At 43.9% G+C, this 21,447-nt stretch overlaps 1 protein-coding gene across 2 annotated transcripts in view; it reads left to right on the top strand.

Annotated features, from left to right (window-relative positions):
- Window positions 1-21,447, top strand: part of LOC147673963 (NACHT, LRR and PYD domains-containing protein 12-like) — a 658,153-nt gene that overhangs the window by 399,595 nt on the left and 237,111 nt on the right. For both annotated transcript variants that reach the window (XM_086945051.1, XM_086945052.1), the window contains exon 6: window positions 7,028-8,774. In XM_086945051.1, the coding sequence (XP_086801177.1) occupies window positions 7,028-8,774 (1,747 nt within the window). The remainder of the gene's footprint in view (window positions 1-7,027; window positions 8,775-21,447) is intronic.

The raw sequence follows: 21,447 nt of genomic DNA, 5'->3' as shown, positions 1-21,447 counted from the left end.
ATCGCATCTGTTTGGAAAAATATTTATGATTGTTTTCAAAACATTTATCATTGTTTTAAAAAATATTGATTCTAGAAGAAACCCTGGAGTGACAGCTCTAGTACATAAGACCCTTATTCCCCCTGCAAATTAGAGGAGAATTCCTTCCACGCTGACACGGGGTCCTGCATGCTGAATCTTCGACATGCAGCGGTCTGACATCCCTTTCAGGGTGTCATCCTTGGAGCAGAGACGGGTTCCTTCATTCTCTACCATCAGGTGAAGGGGTTGGAGCTTCCCAAGGGGATTCTTGGCTAGATACACATATGCACATATACATCCTACACCTACATAACTAGGCTATGTACATTTAGGCAAAATTATGTAGGGCACACATTATAGGAGTATGCAAATGCTACTGTTTATCTGAACTGTACATGTTCATCTTCGTAGCACTTTGGTAGAAATGTATCTACTGTTTACCATATTAGCACTTGCGATTTCTTTTGTATGCTTCTGTCTCCTGTTTGACGCAGCACTTATGTTTTATACAAGATTTTTGCTGGGCCAATAAATACTTATTGAAAGCGTCCTAATCAGCATCCTGTATATTTCTTGAGAATAAGTAAGCACGAGTGACTGAGCGAAAAGTACTGGACTGTTTTCCACGATCTCTGAGAAATCAGGGTTGCCATGTTCAGTGGTTGCCAGAACTACCTACACCACTGTAAGATACTGGGGGTGGTAGTGGCACTGTAGAGCTAGCTTGTCTAATGGCTGACATATCCTGTGGGGGTGTCCGGAAGTGGTTTTGACACCAAACCCTCAGCTTAAGTCATCCAAAACGCATAGGTTCTGTGCATTCCTAGGAATTACATGACATGGCATTGCCAACCTTGGGTTGGTTCTTATATTAACAGTTAAAATTTGAGTAGTTCAGTCGTGCTTTCCCAGAAAGTCCTACTCACACTTTTCAGAGATGTCTGAAGTGGGAAGGCAAATCTGCCTCAGCTGAGCATATATAGCCTGTGTATAGGCTGAAGGTTTAAACAAGCTCGTAAGGATAAAAGTTCCCATATTATGCAAAACCCTAACGCTTACATTTGTATTCTTCTCCTTTAAAAATGGCTGACCCTGCGAGTAGCAGTGGAGGGTCAGGGGAAGACGAGTATTCAAATGTTCTCAATAGTACAGAAAACAGCAGACATGCAGGAACCAAATAATTGTTAGAACGCGGCATAACCTCAACAGGTGTCTGTGTTACCTTCATGATTGAGGCACACGAGGTGTTCGATCAGAGGTATTCTATTCTTGGGTTCAGTTCCCCCCTGCAGATCCGTTGACTAAATTGTTTCACATATACATTGTAGTTGAACTACCAGAAGAATACATTCCACACAGAGACATTGAAGTCCTGTTAACTTACCAGCAACACAGAAACTGGTTTAAAGGTGCCCTCCCACACACAACATCTGTCATGAGACTCAGTCCGCTCAGCAGCATAGAAGGAGTGACCTGGCTGGTCTTAGCGACATACACTCCACATCCTGAGATAGATGCACTACGAGTGGGTGAAGCCAGTGCAATATATAAAGAAATAGTAATGCTATACAGATTGTCCAGTTTGTCATGCAAACATTAATAGTCCAACCTGCTAGACATGCTCCGGTCAGTCTACATCAGACCACAACTACGATTAACCCACAAACACTAAAATCAGTAATGGGACAATCCCCTGAAAACAGGAGCGAATTCCATTCTCAATAGAACAAAAAATTGCACAACTCTGAGAAGTATTTCCCCATGCGGGTCCGCAGGAAAAACATACAATGCTAACCATTTGCTTGCCAAAGGGCACAGTTCCCTCGATTGAGGATTGTACCACTTGGGGAACAATCTTTGCTGCAGTTCATATAAGAATACACAGTACCGCTTCAACAGCAGTCATTCCAGAGGTATTGAAACAGATACTGAATAAGTATGGGGCAGGAACTGTACTGAACTTGGGGATGAAACTGATGGGTCATTTTGCCCAAGTCTCTGCAATAATGCTGAGCAACATAAAGGGAGAGGCAGTTGCAGTGGCAATGCACCGCCGCCTATGGGAATTAGCTCCTATAAATAAGGAGCAGTAATTAATTACCAAACATTATCGAAGAAACCTATGCTGCATTAGGTAGAGATGGTTTGGGAGCCAAAACAGGGAAGCCACAAATGGTGGGTAGTCCCGACAAGGACCACTCAAAGCAAGCACCATCTACTTCAAAAATGGAATGGGATAACAAACAATTTAAAAATAACAATATAGAAAATAATTCACGATCAAGGGGAGGGTCTCCCCAACTGGAGTCGTCTGAAAAGAAGTATAACCTTAGGAATCATGATAACATTAGGAAACCTGACAGATATCAGGACACTGATACATGTTCCTTTCGTTTCTTTCAGGGTTCATCAAAAAATTCTGAGAGGGACAGACGATAAGACGAAAAGACAGAAGATCGACTAAAGACAAAAAGGGAAACACTTCGCAATTCAGATTACATTATTAAACAGGAAGAACAACCTAAGGCTAAACCTAAATTCAAAAAGAAGAAGTAGCTGGCTTAAAAGTTAGACATGCCTAGGTTACTGAGGACTCCGCTTCTGAACTGAGAATCGGCTCTGACGATGCTAGACAGTGCGGCACAAGTAACAATAGCTCACCAGAACATGAAGGATATTCTGGTGACAGCAGTATTGAAAGAACATATCACGGTGGAAACACCTGATACAAGAGTTAGCGTGCCACATAGACTGTACGAAATTATACTCCAAATAGACGGGGGACATCTCAAGAAACGTTAAAGGTCTCATTTGGGAGAACTTAACATTTGGATAGGATTTCCTGTTAGCGGTAAAAGATTGGCTGCTAGAATTTGTGGAGGATTGCCCAAAAGGGCAAAGCATAATTTTGTCTGCTGTTTCTGACCTCGTTCCAGAATCTTTAAAACATTCATACATGCAGGAGTGGGTGCTATTACTAGCTCCGGCATTGTACCATATCCATGTATTGTGGGACGTGGAGTCTACTCACCATGACAGCCCATTAAAATCTACTCCAAATCTACAGAACCCATACCCTATTAAAAATGATGCAAAAAGACAGGTCAAAGAAATCTTAGGCCAACTTGAAGACCAAGGTATGATTGAGACTTACACCTCTCCCATGAACATTCCTTTCTTTCCCTTAATGAAACCTGACAACTTATATTGTCTAGTACTGGATAATCAACATCTAAACACATTCACAGTACCCTTTGCAGTTCAAAATGCACATTGTGCCACATTAATGATTAACATTGTGTGTAAAAAAAAACAACATTAGATATCTCAAATCAGATATTTGATAGAATTTTTTGCCCACTGCACTCAGCATCACTTCTGTCATTTGCCCCAGGGGTATTAGAACAGCCCTGGGTTATTCTCAGCAAGAGTGTAAGAATTATTACAATCATGCAATGAGGAGGTTGTGTCCCAAGTAGATGACATCTATCTGACGGACGTTGAATTACTTGAACACTTGTGCAGGGTGAACAACATAATTGTGGGATTCACAAATCTGGGCTATAAATTTAATTTTAAGAAATATAAAATTGCCCTTCTCAATATCCTGTTTTTGGGATATGAGCTGTCAAGTGAAGGCAAAAGCCTAGCAGCCAACATTTTAGAAAAATGCATGCTGCTTCAACCTCCGAAGACTCTGAAGGGTTTGCAATCCATTTTAGGACTCCTAAATTTTGGAAGAACAAACATTCTAGATTATGCAAAAAGAGTAAAACCTTTTTACGACTTAATAAGACCAAATTTCACATCACATCAGTGGACACACCTACATACAGATACTCTCTGTTCAGTGCAGGCTGACATGATAGCATCAAATTATCTGCACACATGTGTAAATTCTACCGACATCTGGGATGGGTATGCCCAGATGTGGGACCCTAGCTCACTGTGCCTCTGGATTCAAGCTAGCCTGGCTGATGAAGGGTGATATACCCTGAAACCGTTCCTAGGAGGCTTGTTTCCAGGGAGGACCTGGCCTGGCAGTTCGGGCTGGACTGTTCCCATTGGGCGCAGGGTCAAGACTGATTTGCAGATGGCTGGGTCCAAACTGGAATGGCATGGAGAGCAAAAAAACGATGGATGTAGGCCCAGATCTCTGTACTGGGGTGAATGTATGACATTGTTCTACATTCTGTCCATCAATTGTTCTTTTTAGGTCTCGACTGAGCCAGCGTATGTGCTACGCGAGACATTTAGTAAGGGGCTTTTCAAAGTGCTACCAGAGGCTTTTGCTGGCCTCAAGCTTGCGGTCACACGTGCGTGCACGTTCACAGCCGCCATGTGGGTTTGTGTCATGGCTCATTAAGCCTTACGTGCCTCTTTCCACTGTGCTTGTGCTTAAATTCCCTCCCCCTCCCCCACCACAGATTGCGTCACTACTCGCGTGTTTTTTTTTAATTCCGGTTTAGCGCGCGTCATTACTCGCGTGTTTTTCTTTTATTTCAGTTTAGCGCGCGCGCTCACAACTTCCGGGCTTGTTCTGGCACGGGCGGCTACACTTGTTATTCCCTTTTGCTGGCTTGTTTTCTTCGTGCTCAGGTTGGTGATTCCTTTGTATCATAGTTTCAAGGAAAGGTTTTTTATTCCGGAGTTTGGGTGAAGTTCCGTTGCAAAACGTGTCTGCCTCTTAGTTGATTACAAACGTGTAGCGCCGGGTGAAGTTTTGAATTTCTCTCTGACTGGATGACATGAAGGCCGGCTCTGAAGACCCCAGTGATCTTGCGTCCCTTCAACAATTCAGAGTGTTCACAATCTTAACGCCACTTCTCGGATTGACTTAACCCCTCGGACTTGGCTGCATTTTCATGCAGTGAACCCGGGTAATTAGTTGGCTGGCTTGCGGCAGGTTCATCAAGTTCTTTACCTTGCAACATACCAGCAACGCCCAGACGGCCTCTGTCTGGAGGGGAGATTTGCAGCATATTGCGGCCGGGCCGTGTGGGCTGCGCACACGGGGTAGGGTGGTGCTGACAGAGGGCTCTTGTGCCCCGGATTGTTTAGTGTTGAGTCACGCTGAGAGCAGGCCAGCCTGCACAGCCGGAAGAGAGAGTGGTTTGACTCCACTTGTTTGATCTTTTTGTAATATGCATTAAATTCAGCATGAGCTTTGCTAGCCTACCTATGAAGAAGTTGTATTTCTTACAACTGATATAGAGTTTAGACAACTTTATGGAAGTTGAAAATGTCACCATGCATTCAGCATTTTATTGTAGAGGGGGAACCTCAATAAGCCTGTGGAGGGTAAGGTGTTTCTGGCACACCACAGAATAATTTTTATTATTAACCTTTCATAACCTCTGGGGTTTTAGCCAATTTGTGTGAAAAGGGGTCAGTAAAATTCTAATTTGACCCTCCTTTTTCAAACTATTCTCGAAGGAAAACCACACCTAACACCCCTAATGGAAGTGAAAGGCAGTGTATTTTGATTGACTTGCATAGTTCAACCTGAAGCAGACATTTAAGCCTCACCACTTTTAAAGACTCCTTGCAATCATTGGTCTGGAGCAGTGGTTCTGAGTTTGATTTATTTTGAACTTTTGTGGATCCACTGAATCACTACTAGATTGGGTTTCCAGATTACAATTTAGGGCCTGATTACGATGGCAGTGAACCTGCCAACGGCAGGCTGCCAGTGGTGGGTTGACCGCCATCGCAAAGGCCAATTACCGCCGTCCGGATAAGGATGACGTGCGGTGTGCCTGGCGAGCGGAAAGCCCGTCTGCCACCGGTCTGACAGAGGCAAACATTACGATTGCCTGTCGGACCTGCCCGCATCCCTAGAATGGTGGCGGTGCCTAGCAGGCACTGCCCGCCAGACTTGGGTGCCTGATCCCCACAAGCCTTTCCATGGTGGTACCATCGCCATGGAAAGGCTAGCGAGAATTGACTTCGGGGCCCATTGTGGGCCCCCTTTGTGCCAGGACAGTTTGTTTTTGCACTGGGGGCTACATTTCCCTGCACAAGGTGGCAGGCACCGCACGGTGCCTGCCAAATAGTGCAGGGAAAGGACCAACCTGCATTTTCAACATTGCGGCAGGTGCTGCAGCCAGCAGCACCCCCCTCAATGTTAAAACTACCTTTTGCAGCCCCATGGTGGCAGCCGCATTGTAATTTAAAGTACAGGTCTGCCGCCATATTGGCCGGTGGTCCCAATCCCCGGGACGATGGTGGATGGACTTATGGCTGTCCGCCATCATAATCAGCCGCTTAATTTTTTGCCTCCAATTGAACATTCCTTCGTACTTATAGGTAGGTTTAAAATGTTAATTGTTATATTTACATTTTTATGTATGCATACTTTATTATTCTCTAACTAACTCTAATTTACCATATATTTTCTGTATTTTGTGTGATTTATCCGGGTCACTCAATGCAGGTACATGTAAACATATTATTGTTGGTTCCCTGACTTCCGAGAAAGCACATCATCACAAAAATATTGGTTCCTAGTAAAGCGATTATTATCAGTTTACCAATGGCATTTCATTGTTAATTCTCATCAAAGAATGCGTCTGCCACCCAGATGACGTCCCTCTGCATTTGCCTCATGTTAAGACAAGACACATAACAAAGGATTCCTTCCCACCTTGTCCCATTAGCAGCAAGTAGGCTCTGTTCAGGCAGAAGACGTAAAGTTGGAAGTACGCTATGGATGACGATGGAGGCCAGGATCCAGTATAGGGGCTCTCAGGTGCCTGGGCTGGGCAAGCTGACAAGCACAGCACCTGTTAGCCAATCCCTGCTACATCCGGAGGAAAAACGTCAACAGGCAGAAGTGTCCCCTTCCTCATGGAGGTCACAATTAGCTCCTTGTGTCCAGCACCAGAAAACACCTCCTAAAATTCATAATTAAGCACTGATATGAAGTTTACGTTATTGTATGTGTGACTTAGATTATATATAACACATTAATGTTAAACACACTTTATTTTATCTCTGATTTCAGATTGCCAGCAACAGCTCAAGCATCATCTGTTTGAAATGACAAATACTTTAATGGAATACACTGCCCCCGGGCAGTCCCAGGGGCCTCAAAGTTTCCCAATCTCTGAACGATATGTGGATCTGGTGGTGATATCACAGCGCAGCTTCAGGAAACAAGTGCATCACGAGGCTCTGGAGGCCGGGGAGCTCCATGAGTATCATCTTCGACAGAAAGTACAGACAGGACTGGAGCGAATAACTCCCAACCGGCTGTTTCGCTGGTGCTTCCGATCCCATCGCATGCCTCAGTGTGTGATGGTGACTGGCGTGCCAGGAGTGGGAAAGACCACACTGATGCAAAAGTTTATTTTTGAATGGGTGAATGGAAAGCTTTACCAAAAATTTGCTTTTATTTTCTTCTTCAAATTTCGTGAACTGAATCAACATGAAAAAGAGACACCAATAAGCTTGGAACTGCTGATCCTTGAGAAATATCCTTTCCTCAGGGAAAACCTTAGGATGATCTTGGAGGACCCTCAAAAGCTGCTCTTTATCTTTGATGGCTTGGACGAAAGCAGGTGTGAAGTGGATCTCAGCAAAAGGGGCTGCCTAGATCTGTGTGTCAGCCCAAAACAGGTGAAGACTGTAAGTTCGATTGTAGCCAGCCTGGTGAAGCAAACCATGCTCAAAGGTTGTTCTGTGTTGCTGACAAGTCGTCCAATTGCTCTAGAAAAACTTGAGACTGGCATTCTTCACCGATCTGCAGAGATTGTGGGATTTCTCTCCAAAGAGAGAGAAGGGTACTTTACTAAGTTTTATAACAATGATGCTATATCATCAAAAGTGTTCCAGTACGTGAGGGACACAGGAATTCTGTACACACTCTGCTACAACCCATCATATTGTTGGATAACATGCACCGCATTGAAACCTTGCTTTACTAAGCAGACAGCAAAACCCCTGGCTCCTCCCAAAACAGTGACTCAGCTCTTTGTGAGTTATATCTCAAACATCCTAAAAAATCACACTACAGAACATGTTCAAGCTGATTTCACTACAGAACCTCTTAAAACTGATTTACTGGGGATTGGATGGCTAGCTGACCATGGAGTCAGAAGCCGTATTTTTGTTTTCTACAATAATGATTTGTCAGCATTCAAGGTCAGACCTTCAAAGCTAATGTCAGGTTTCATGATGGAAACTCTTCAAATGGAAGAAAAGTTAGAAGTTACGCGCTCTTTCCTCCACCTCACCATTCAGGAGTTTTGGGCTGCTATGGTATATTACCTTGATTACAAAGAAGACCGTTTTAAGACGTTGATGCAGACAATTAGCGCCTGTGAAGATGGGCGCTATGAAATCCTTTTGCGCTTCCTTGCTGGCCTTTCCCACCCTCCAAGTCGGTCACAACTTGAAACCTACCTGGGGCGGTTCTCTGCAGAGGCAACAAGGGAAGTCATCAAGTGGCTAGGAGAGAAAGTTCATGAGGAGCTAGAGCCATTAAAGACAAAGACAGACAAGAGAAAACTCTTGAACATGTTCTGTTTTCTCTTTGAGTCGCGTAACAGCTCCCTGGTGCGTGACAAAGTGGGACAAGATGTGTCTCTCGACTTTTCTAACTATTACCTTACTCCAGTAGACTGTACTATCCTCTCATACATACTCGGGTGTTGTACGACGATTGAAAATCTCAACCTGGATTCCTGTTTCATACAGACCGAGGGTTTGGAGAAACTTACACCAGTTCTGCACAGTATCAAGGAACTGAGGTAAGATTTCAGTTTCTTTATGAGAAAGTTAACTGGCACAATCAGTAGCTGTATTTTTACTAATAACAGATTTGCAGCTAGAACGATACAACCAGCATAGTCGATATAGTAATCAGTATATTGAACTTGTACTGTTCAAAGAGAAAAAGGGCATCTACTCTTTTCATTCCCTGTACTTGCCTTCGCACATTAGCTGCTCCAAATGTTTTTCTTCCCAAATATAAATGGATAGATAATTGGGAGAAAAAGAGGAGTAAACTCCATTGGAGTCCCTTCTATTGTTTTAATAAACTCTTTTTTATTGAAATTGTCAGTAAAGCATGTATTAATAAAAACATTAATAAAGACAAAAAAGACAACTAAGACACAACAGCTCACAGCAAATAAAACAGTTATGCGTATTATTCCCATTGGTCACCCCTTGATCTCTCTCACCCCTCTCTATTCATCAGCAATTAGATCTACAGAATGTCTTGACCATGGTGGGCCACTTTCCTGTGGGGAGGGAGAACACACACATTTTGCTCCTGTTTGTATTTCATTCTCCCCATACCTGATCCCACTTCTTGGGGCACCCACTGTTTGTGTAGACTGCCTTTTCTGCAAACATGCACCAATTCATGTCCTGATCCCATTCCTCAAGGGTTGGCGGCTCGGGAAATCCCGCCCATGGCCAATGTTTCATTTGACAACTATAAAACCAATGGTAATCCAGAGTTGATCCGTGCGGGTCATGTCCGTGGCCTCCCACACATTGAGCAAACACAATTTGGGTGACTGGGGCAGGGTACCGCCACTCACCTTGCATACTCCTGCTGTTACTGTGTTCCAGAATGTCTGGATGACCGGGCATTCTCAGAGTGTGTGGTAAAAGGTGCCAATCCGCCCACATCGCCTTCTACACTCTGCATTGCTACTTCTACCCTTCTTGAACAGTGATGTACATGAAATGAATGTTCTGTGGAGAAACTTTAGTTGGATTAGCCTCAATCGTGAAGATATGGCAACTTCTGATGGGGGAGTAAGGGCGTTGCGCCAATCCTCCTCCTCTTGGTCCCCCAGACTGCCAGTGCTCATATAGGCTCCTCAGCGGATCGGGAGAGTTGTTGGTTATCTTCGGATAGGTGGGTGATATCTTATGGTCTATGTGTTCCACAAGCAACCTGTCCTCCAGAGATGAAGCCTCCGATGTTTGAACTTCCGCCTGGAGCACCGCCGTTGGTCCAGTGAGCTGCTGCCTATTCAGTTTTGTGTACAATGCCTCTCTTTATCCCCCATTGCCCCTCAGCCATTTATCCATGTGGCAAGCTGGTTCCTGCTGCACACCATATCTCCATTTATTAATAATTGACAGGTGGGCAGCCCAATAGTAGACCTGAATATCTGGTAAGGCTATCCCCCCATCATACCATCCCCGAACCAGCTTGAGGGCTGTAATGTGGGCGGTTTCCCGTCCCAGATTAGTGTTCATGTCTTCTCCATCTATCACTCTAAAATATGTTTCATGGTCTCTATAGGGAGTATTTTGTAGGGCATATTGGAAATGTGGTGAAGCTATCATTTTGTATAATGCTGCTTGCCCCAACAGGGATAGCCATAGTGCACGCCAGTACTGGACATCGCGGGCCTGGAGATTTTGTTCATAGAAAATTTAAGATTAGCCGTCACGAATATTCCTAAATATCGAAAAACAGTTGTCACTATAGTTGCTCTGCATTCTACCGGTAGGACCGGGGCAGGCCAGTGAAGCAGATATATCACTGATTTAGACCAATCAATGGTGTATCATGAGTACCTCCCAAAGTTGATACAGATCTGGAGGACTCGTTTAATTTAGGATCGAGGTGACGCCACTTACAGCAAAATGTGGTCAGCGTAGAGTGAGATTCAATCTTCCCACCCATGTGTCCACTTCAGCCCACGTATCAAGGCTTCTCCTCGTATCCAGCTCGCCAGGGGCTTAAGAATCAGTGCGAATATGATTAGGGATAAGGGGCAACCCTATCTTGTCCCTCGATGCAAAGCAAAGGTCTTTGATGCATGCCCATTCACCACCACTTGTGCAAGTGGTTCTGGGTATAAAAGTTGGATCCACTCGATATAGGTTTTCCCCAGACCCATACGCTCCAAGACAGCAAACATGTAGGGCCATTCTACAGTATCAAAGGCCATCCGTGCATCCAAGGACAGTATGGCTGCATCTTCCTGAATTGTGTCCTTCCTAGCGAGCCTCCCATTTTGTTGCAGCAGGTTCAGTGTGGTATTTTGGAACCGCATGAAACTAGACTGATCCAGGTGTACAAGCCTAGCCACCAATGTGAGGAGCTGCTTTGCTAATATTTGGCCAGAATTTTGACTTCTATATTGAGTAAAGATATGGGGCGGTATGAGGCGAAATCTTCTGCTGGCTTTCCTTTCTTATCAATCACAGAAATGGATGCCACGAGTGGGTCTTTGGGCAATATTCCCTCTCGTTTAATTTCAAGATACATATTGAGTAGCTGGGGTGCCATTTTTGTGTCCATCATTTTGAGGAGGTATATTGGGAGGCCATTTGGCCCCATGGCTTTCCCAGCTTGTATGCCGAGTATGGGCACTGTTATTTCCCAAGTCGTGAGGTCTGCATCAAGTTATTGTTGGTCTTCTGAGGTTAGTTATGGGACCTGTATGTCCGCCAACAGTTCCCTCGACTCATCTACTGCATCTGAGGCTACAGGTAGATATAATTGTGTAAAATAATTGGCAAAGACCTCTGCTATGTCCTGCGGATCCCTCTTCTATACACCATCCCGTCCACAAATCGCTGTAACCCAGCGGTCAGCCCTATCTCGCCTGTCTAACCATGCGAGCAATTTACATGCACAATCCCCCAATTCATATATATTGTGAAGTTGCACCCAGTATTTTTCTCTAGCTGCCTCAATTGTTAACTCTGTATTCCTGCCTCTTAAACTCCAATATATGTGCAGCTGCTCTGTGCTGGGTATGCATGGCTGCTTACTCCATAATTAGAATGTCACGCTCCAATTCTTCCAGTTTTTTGCACTTTTCCTTCTTGTGTTCCACTGTAAGGGAAAGTGCCTGACCCTTTATCACTTCCTTATAGGCCTCCCAGATAACTCGAGATGACTCGACCAACCTTGCATTTACGGAAAAATAGGGATGTGTGGCTTTCAAAAGGTTTGTTTTAATATGCAAGATTTTAAGGCACCAGGGATTGATGGAGATTGTTCTATTAGTGTGGGTGGCACCAACCACATATCTGGCCATTATAGGGGCCTTGTCCTTAATGCCCCTAGCTAAATGCCTAATCTCCTTGAAATAATGCGTCTTGTCTGCCAGTGTCAGGATATGGCCGATTCGAGATCTGCTGTTGTGTACTGCTGAGAAAAAAGTGTATTGTCGTGTTTGCGGGTGTGCCGCACACCATACATCTGCCAAGCCCAGAGATGTCAGAAAATCGGCCATAGTGTTCCTGGGTCGTGGATTGTTCTTGGGTGGGTATCTATCTAGTTGATTGCTCAGTGTCATGTTGAGGTCCCCACCAATCACCACTTCACCCTCTGTCAGGTCAAATATCATCTTGCTCATGTCTGGCAGGGCCAGGTTATGCAGTGCCAGAGGTATGTATCCCGACATGATATTTATGCACCTGCCCTCCCAGGTGCCTGACAAAGCCGTGAAGCGGCCATATTCATCAGTACATGAATGAGTCACCAGAAATTGGAAGATTTTTCACATTAGCACACCCACACTTCTTGACCCTCTGGTAAAAACAGAGGGTACTACTAATTTATATCCCAATCTGTTGATTGTCATGCTTGTATTTCCTACTAGATTGGTTTACTGCATCAAGACAATACCTATTGTCTGCTTATTAATGTATTGGAGCACCACCCTTCTTTTGACTTTTTTGCCCAACCCATTGAGATTCCAAGAAAGCAGACTAAATGCTGTCTTGGCTCTACCCACCACAGGAGTGTCGACCATCACTGATGTTGTTTGAATTACAGGCATTGGGGCAATATTGTCAAATTCAGTCCATCCGATGGATGTGACATGACTGTGTTTTTAGTGGTTGCCATGTTTATGAGCTGTATTGTCGTTAATCCCAACAGGAAAGATCAGATATGTATGGGCAATGCACATGGCCGTGAAAAGGATCCTCTGGCGCACTGGCAGCCAATGAAGGCTGACCAGACCGGCCCTCACTGATTGTCTGCGAGGAAGCTCGAGCAGTGAGCGAGCCATACAGTTCTGCACTGTCTGGAGTCTGCGTAAGGTGTAATCTGGAGCGCCGAGGTAGAGCACGTTGTTAAAGTCTAGGCGAGACTGTATTAGACCTTGTATAGCTACCTGCTTGGCTTCCATGGGTGGAAGAGGAAGGATTTTCTTTAACATCCTAAGGAGGCCAAAACAGGTAGCTGAAAGTTTTGTGGCTTGAGTATTGAATGAGAGGGATCCATCCAGCCATACCCCAAGGCTCTTGATGTTGTCCTTTGGTGCTGGTGGAGGGCCTAGACAGGGGGGGCCACAGAGAGCTGAAGAAGCAGGGGTCGGAGTGGCCCAGGAGCATCAGCTCCGTTTTGTCCCCATTTAGTCTTCTAAGAAGTCCACCTCTTTACTTCCTCTAGGCACTTTCTAAGTCCGCCAGACACAGGCGTGTTGGCCTCCTGCGCCTATGAGACCACCAGCTGCGTGTCGTCCGCGTAAGAAATAATCTTAACCCCAAATGGGCGGACGACCTCAGCCAGTGGTCTCATATAGATGTTGAAAAGTGCGGGACTTAAAGAGGAGCCCTGCGGGACTCCGCACCTTAGTGGTCTGCTGGTGGACACAGACTCATCATCGAATACTCGAAAGGATCTGTCCTCCAGGAAGGATTTGAACCAGAGCCAGGCTTTGTCCTTGATTCCGGCGCTAGACAGACGGTACAGCAAGGTGTCGTGGCTGACCGTGTCGAATGCTGCGCTGAGATCAAGCTGGATCACTGCCACTGATCCTCCTTGATCCAGGATTTTTCTGGATTCCTCCGTAACCATAAGGAGGGCGGCCTCAGTCCCGTGTTTGGGTCTAAAGCCCGTCTGGGTGGGATCTAACAATTGGTGGTCTTCTAAGAAGTTTACCAGTTGGAGATTAATGTATTTTTCCAGAATTTTGCTCAGCCACGGGAGCAGGGAGATGGGCCGGTAGTTGCTAAAATCGAACGGGTCCAGATTGGGTTTCTTTAACAGTGATCGGACCATGGCCCGTTTCCAGACAGGAGGGACAGTGCCGAAAATGATAGATGCTTTCAATACATCCCTAATAGTTGGCAGTGTGATCTGGGATGCTGACATTATGATGTCTGGTGGAGCCGGATCATCAGGGGAGCCAGATTTTACTTTTCGGGCTACGGATTCAAGGGTTGTAAGATCCAGGAGGAGGAAGTGCCCCAGAGTGGGTTGAAGCTGAGGGGAGGGGGATGCTATGACTTTATTGGTCTGGGCGGAGGAGGTGCTTATAGAGGGGAAAGCTGAGTAGATTTTGTTCACTTTTTGATGGAAGAACTCTGCTACGTTGTTGCAGTGAGTTGTGGATTTTGTATCGTGCAGGCTGGGTGGGGGTTTTGTTAATTTTTTCACAATGTTGAAAATTTCTTTAGGTTTTGATTTGGGTAGGAGAATTCTGTTTGAAAAATATGTAGCCTGGGCAGCTTTGACTTCTGCTTTGTATTCACTGATTGACTCTCGGTAACGAGTTTTATTTCCTAGAGAGTAATCTAGACGCCATCGTCTTTCGGTTTTTCTACATTGGCGTTTCTTATCCCTGAGAGCCTCCGTGTACTAGGGGGCAGTTTTGTGGGAGCGTTTCAGCGTGATTTTATTTTTAGGGAGGGTGTCTTCAAAAGTATGTGTGATCCAGTCAACGTAAGCCTGGTTGGCTAGACCGGGATCCTCATTATAGAGGGGTTGGTTGCTGGCGAGCTTGATAGACCAGACGTCGACTGAGAGGCGAGACCAGGCTCGAGTGAATTTTGTTGTGAGGCCAGTCGGTGAGGGCTTAAGTGTGGTCCAGATGAAAGGGACCTGTAAGTGGTCTGTCCAAGGGAGCGGAATTGGCGGTCCGGCTACAAGGGCTGCACAGTTGCTGAACACAGGGTCCAACAGATGGCCTTTGATGTGGGTTGGGGTTTTGACGTGTTGGGTGAGTTGCAGAGCAGCTAGGTCATCTACCAGCGTGATGACAGTATGATCCAAAGCAGAGTCGAAGTGAAGGTTGAGGTTGCCTAACAGAGTGAAATTAGACGTGGTACTGACACGTTCCGCCACAATCGAAGGAAGAAGAATGTGGAATTGCTTAGGGGGACCTGGGGGACGGTAGATGAGAGTTCCTGAGAAGCAATTATTAGGGGAAAAATCGATACTGAAGGCAAGGCTCTCTTCACCTGCACTTTGCCCTTAAGGCAGCAACGGTCTTTACAGGGCTTAACACAAGGTAAGTGGCCAGTTTTTACGTTTTTTCGTGGTTAATGTTATAGCGTTATGACCTTCACTCACTGCTGGGTATGGGGAACTCTTCTGCTGGCCCCTCCTGGCTATGCACAGAGCAGCCACACAAAGTCATTGCCAAGTCGCTCCATCGATCAGATTATTCCCGATAGGTGTCTCCACGAGGCCGGCAGCGGTCCCTTTTGCCTTTTTTACTCAAGCTTTCTTTTAACCCAGCGCAGGCTCTGCATCAGATCAAAATCAGACAGAGGCGCTCATCACCATGTGCGGGTCTCGGTCGCAAGATCTCAGCAGCTGCTGCAAGCACCCGGGGATCCACAACCATGTCCCGGCAGTAACTAGTCTAATCCCGGCTGCTTCCGCTCTTGTGCCAGGTCGCTCCCTCCAGCTGCGCGGTCATGCAAGCCCACGGCTCGTCAACCCACACAGGTCCCCGGGTCTCAACGCAATCTGGGCTACTATTTGGCTCGCTCCTCCTTGGTGATCTTGGCCATCAATGTCCTCTTTTCCTGTTACGGGCTGAGTATTGGCTCCAAGGCACAGATTTTGTGTTGGATTTTCAGGGTTTAAGAGATTGGGTCCGGAGCCGTGTTAGTGTGCAGCCATCTCTCTGGCATTTGGCCACACCCCATTGGAGTCACTTCTAGTAATCCTGGGTGCAGGAGAAGATGCAGGGCTCAACAGCAAGTTAGGACTGTGAGGGTTCAAGGCAGTTTACAGGCAGCAAAGCAATCCTTCCAGGTACAGCAGCAGTCTGGCAGAGGGCACAGCAGATCACAGGTCACATCACCAGGCACTCCTCATAAAGTCCTTCCGCAGGTTCAGAAGTGAACTGAAGAGTTAGTCTGAAGGTCCTATTTTTATACCCTGGTGCCCTTCTTCTGGAATGTAGGGCAAGCTTCTGGAAAGGTTACTTGAAATACATGACATTTCCAGATTCCCCTGCCCTGGCTCCAAGGTGGCTACAGTGACAATACAGATTCATTAGCCTTTTGTGTGGAGGCAGGACACTGCCTATTCAGGTTTAAGTGGGGCTGTGTTCAGTTCTGCCTCCCCGTCCTGCCAGTGATGGCCCATTGAGGCACACCTAATTCCTATATTGTGTGACTGTCTGGGAGGAATTCACAAAGCCTAACACTCAGCTACACCCAATCATGTGACTCAAGACAGGTTGCAGGCACAAAAGGCTAGGGACAGTCACATGCCAACTTTCTTAAAGTTTGGAACACAAAGGAGTTAGGTTAGTACTTGGGCGTGGAGTAGGCTGGACCCTTTTTCAAATGTAATACACAAAATATGCCTAATCCAATTGTATTTAACACAGACACGATTTTAGAAGGGCCAGAATGATTTATTATTTGATTCTGACTCGGTATTCTTTTTTTATACCATTCAATTTCTTTTTTTTTCTTTTCAAAGTTTTTTACACATTGATTAGCAAAAAAGGACCAACTGTACATATATTTACAATACTATACATAACAATTTACAAAAATGAAAACAATACATCAAACAACATTATTCATAAAAAACACTTATTCAACACCAAAAACCATACCAAAATTTCTATACAATTGATTTCAATAAATGAGACAAATCCGAAAAAAGGGAGGTTTTTTTGGGGGGAGGCCAACTGAGGAATACAATCAAATTGATGAAACTAGTTGATGCTATCTAAGCTAACTAATAATGTTTGCTAGCTATTATGAACAAATTAATCCTCCAAGTGTGCCATGCCTGCTGACGCGTTTCGAAACCAGGAAACCAGTTCCTGGAATCTCATCAGGGCCTTTTTTCTTTATGTCGAATTCTAGGCGGGAGACTGCGAATAAACTGTCTTTGTTTGGCTGGAATAGCCTTCTTTCTTTTTAGCGATCGCGATTAATCTGGCAGTGTGGAGCGGGCTTTTACTTCATAACTATCCAATTCTTATCTGGCGTTAACTGCTGTAGCTACTTCCCATCCTCGAGTGCAAGGTCATAAGCTGCATGTAGTACGCTTCTGATTGCCCGGTCTAGCTGACACGCTGCCTTTAAACTGCACACGTCAAGTTTCTTCGAATGCGAGTCTTTCGATGATGTGTCTCACGTCCCGTTCAATCTGATTGAATAGCTAGTAAACTAACTAGCTAAACTAACTAACTAACTAAACTAAATTAAACTAAACTAACAAGTAAAATAGCTAGCAAACATTATTAGTTAGCTTAGATAGTATCAACTAGTTTCATCAATTTGATTGTATTCCTCAGTTTGCCCCTCCCAAAAAAAAACCTCCCTTTTTTTGGATTTGTCTCTCATTTATTGAAATCAATTGTATAGAAATGCTGGTATGGTTTTTCGTGTTGAATAAGTGTTTTTTATGGATAATATTGTTTGATGTATTGTTTTCATTTTTGTAAATTGTTATGTATAGTATTGTAAATATATGTACAGTTGGTCCTTTTTTGCTAATCAATGTGTAAAAAACTTTGGAAAAAAACAAAAAGAAATTGAATGGTATGAAAAAAGAATTTCGAGTCAGAATCAAATAATCAATCATTCTGGCCCTTCTAAAATCGTGTCTGTGTTAAATAAAATTGGATTAGGCATATTTTGTGTTTTACAACTTTCTTAAAGTGGCATTTCCAAATCTTTTATACAAGAATCAGACATTACCATTAAAGAGGGTTTATCATTACAATTCTATAGGTACCAAACATGATATATCTGCCTCCTCTGAATTAGAAATTATACTTAATAAATGTAATAAGGAATCCCCAATGGTATCCTACAGTAGGGGTACATGTCCAACTTATTATTACACAGCGACCTGCCCTACGAACTACCTTGGGCTACCTTACATGTACTTATATGTAATAAACGGGAAGTTTAAGGTTTGGCAAGGGGGTTTAAATGCCAGTTTGACATGGCAGTGCAACACTGCATTCAGGCTGCAATCCCAGGTGTGGGGCACGGTTTAGGGTGCTACCTAAGAGGGTGGCACAATAAGTGCTGCAGGTTCAGTGGTAACATTTAATTTACAGGCCCTGGGTATATGATATACCACTCTAAAAAGGTAAAAAGTAAATTAAATATGGCAAACAGATGTTAACCAATGATACCATGTTTAGAGGGGAGTGCACAAGCATGTTTTCACTGGTTAGCAATGGTAAAGTGCACTGAGTCCTAAGGCCAACAAAAATGAATTTACCATTTGGGGGTGACCCTGAAGAGAGCACCATGTCCATCAGTGCCTCTACACAAAGGTAACTTACAACTGTGGGCAATCTGAACGTTTAAGTTTACAATTACAATTTTGTGTAACTTCACTACTTTTGTCTTTGCACCATTGCTTGGTGCCAAACTTGTGAGTAATTTACATGTGTAATTTTTGCTTACATTTTTGAGTAACTTTACTACTTTTGGCTATTTACTAAATTTGAATGTCATGTTACTCAAACGTGTTGACTTACACATCTCCACCCCTGAAAAGGGGTTGGGACAAATTAGGGAAAGTTACTCTCTGTAAAAGGAACAATTGTTTTAACATTCAGAAACTAGAAAGAGTCCCAAGGACACCCCTTCCTTGCTATAGATTTACCATGTCCTTTGAGGAGTTGTCATGAATACACAGATTTGCACCTTAGGTAAACCTAAGAAAGTGCTCAAATTCAGATTTTATTCTAGCATCAGGAAATACCCTCAATGGAAAAAATGATGCCCCTTTTGGAAGTCTTATATATATGTTGAAGAGACTGCAAAACTTTTGTATATAAGTATTTTAAAGATGGCCGCCGAAATTCTATGTTCTCAGTTGGGCTGTCTAGTTGTTTTTGATTCCTCCTTCAAAGAACTGTCATCGCACAGGCTCTCACTGAGCGCTGCACACTTCAACTGAACTTTCAGTCAGAGGAAGTAGTATTCCCGAGCAGCGGGTCAAAAAAGAAGAAGTCACTTCTGTGGCTGCTCCCAAAAGCCTTTGTTCCATCTTCGCGCATGGTTCTTGAGTAGTGAGTAGTGTTCTCGAGCTGCGCGTCAAGAAAGAAGAATTCACTTCAGGGTCTGCTCCAAAAGCCGTTGTTCCATCTTCGCACATGGGTTTTGAGTAGTGAGTAGTTTTTCAGCTCGGTGCATCAAGGTATTACCAATTTCTTCAGCGGCTGCTCATTCAGCCATTGTTCTGTTGTAATACTTGGGCTTCTGACTTGTGAGTAGAGAATTTTTTTCTCAATGTTTTGCAGCATGCAAAATTGTGATGAGGATCATTAGTCGCTTCTTTGTTTTGACATAAATTAACATTTTGACATAGTTTTTTGAGTCAAATAAAATAATCTGTTTCTTCAAGTAAGACAACTTTTTCTTCAGAGGAAACGCCATTTTGCCTTAATTGAGGAATGCAATCAGACTTGAACTTTTTCCATTCATCTTTTCGTCAATTCAACAAAATCGAACCAGCATCAAATCCTCTCTCTCTTCTGTCTCTCTCTCTATATATATATATATATATATATATATATATATATATATATATATATATATATATATATATATATATATATATATAGAGAGAAATGGATATATATATAGCACCACATTCAAAAGACATTATCGTCATTAACAAGAAATGCAAATATTCTTAATAAAACAAATCATCTATATAGGAGGCAATTAAACTTCTTAGAGAGAAGCTTCCCCTCAGAAGTTAACGGGTAAATAAAAGAAAACAAATAAATATTAATTGCAGATGTTTTAAAAAGCTAGTCATGGATTGTTAGAATGTAGTAATGTTCTTGAACTCATTACAGGTTGTGCAGTGCAAAGACGATACAGGATTTTTCCAGTGAGACGAATCACCTGACTTCTGAGGCTGTCTCTCTTTCTTATTCACTTCCCCTTTCCCCGCTGAAATTGTGAGTGACTGGAATTCTTTTCAGGTCTCTTGCAGTGGTGGAGTGGTCTGGGGAATTCACTTCTGCTCCTGTGATAATCGCCTTAAGGTAATTCTGACAGGAGTCGATCATTTTTCAACGGTTTGTCCAGGCTAATGCTTGTATGCCAGTATTTCTTGAGTAAGACCATGGTCCTGAGATGATTTATGTTCTAGTAAGCTTCACTTATTACAATTATCATATCAGTACACCGGGCCCAAACTGGTACAGTGCTTCCAATCAATCATTCAATCAAAGGAGACTTCAATCCAGCATGTGTTCAATCAAGCAGGTATTGAACCTTCTGACTTCAGCCAAAAGCAAATGATTAAATCATGAAATGTTATTGTTTGAAAGGACATTTAGGGTTCACAGTTGCATCAAAAGCAGTGTTGTGACTGGTCCCAAAAGGAGTGGTATCCTCCCAGAGAGCAGCAGTACTCAAGGGCATATTTACAAGCCCCTAGCTCCACCACAGCGTCACTTTTCAGGACATTGTGTTGGTGATAGGGGCTTCACCTTATTTACAAGGCAGCGTTAAGCCACTTAACATGGCTTAACAATGCCATGTAAATAGGGCACCCTCTCACGCTACACTTAGCGTGAAAGGGGAGGGCAATGGGTGTTGCTGTGAGCATTCCACAGCAACACCTATTGATTTTGACGCTGCCCCATATTTACAAGGGCATGGTAAAAATGGGGTAGTGCCCAAATTAAGACCAGGGAAAACCTGGTCTTACCCTGGAGAAACAAGGAAAAATCTTCATTTTCTCCCTCGTTTTTTGCTGTTTCCATGTGTGCTGCGTTGTGTAGCACACATGGAAACAGCAAAACGCCAATGATTGTTTATGTGCAGGAAAGTGTCTCTTCCTGCATATAAACATCATTTTAAAACAATGACATTTTGCAAATGTTATGTGTGCTGCATTGAGCAGCACACCGAAAAGTTACAAAATAGCATTTAAGGATTGTTTATGTGCAGGAAGAGAAACCTTCCTGCACATAAAAAATATTCCTCTGCACTCAGACACCCTTGCACTATGATGCCAGGGTGCCTGTGTTGGTGCTAGGCAGCTAAATTTAGCCCCAGCGCAAAGGACGAAACAAAGGGGTGCCCCATATTCTTGAAAATATGGTGCAGCCCTGCGTTTCTAAAGTGACGGAGCATGTTGTTAGTCCTCTTGGCTTAACGACACGCTTCTCTACTTAACTTTTGTTGGAAAGTGGATTATTAGTAGGGGAAAATGTGCATCTGTCACTGGCAATAAGGCCACTA

This window comes from Lissotriton vulgaris, chromosome 12, assembly GCF_964263255.1.
Source record: "Lissotriton vulgaris chromosome 12, aLisVul1.2, whole genome shotgun sequence".
NCBI lineage: Eukaryota > Metazoa > Chordata > Amphibia > Caudata > Salamandridae > Lissotriton > Lissotriton vulgaris.
Note: the sequence above shows the minus strand (reverse complement) of the source record. Positions and strands in the feature narration are given on the sequence as shown.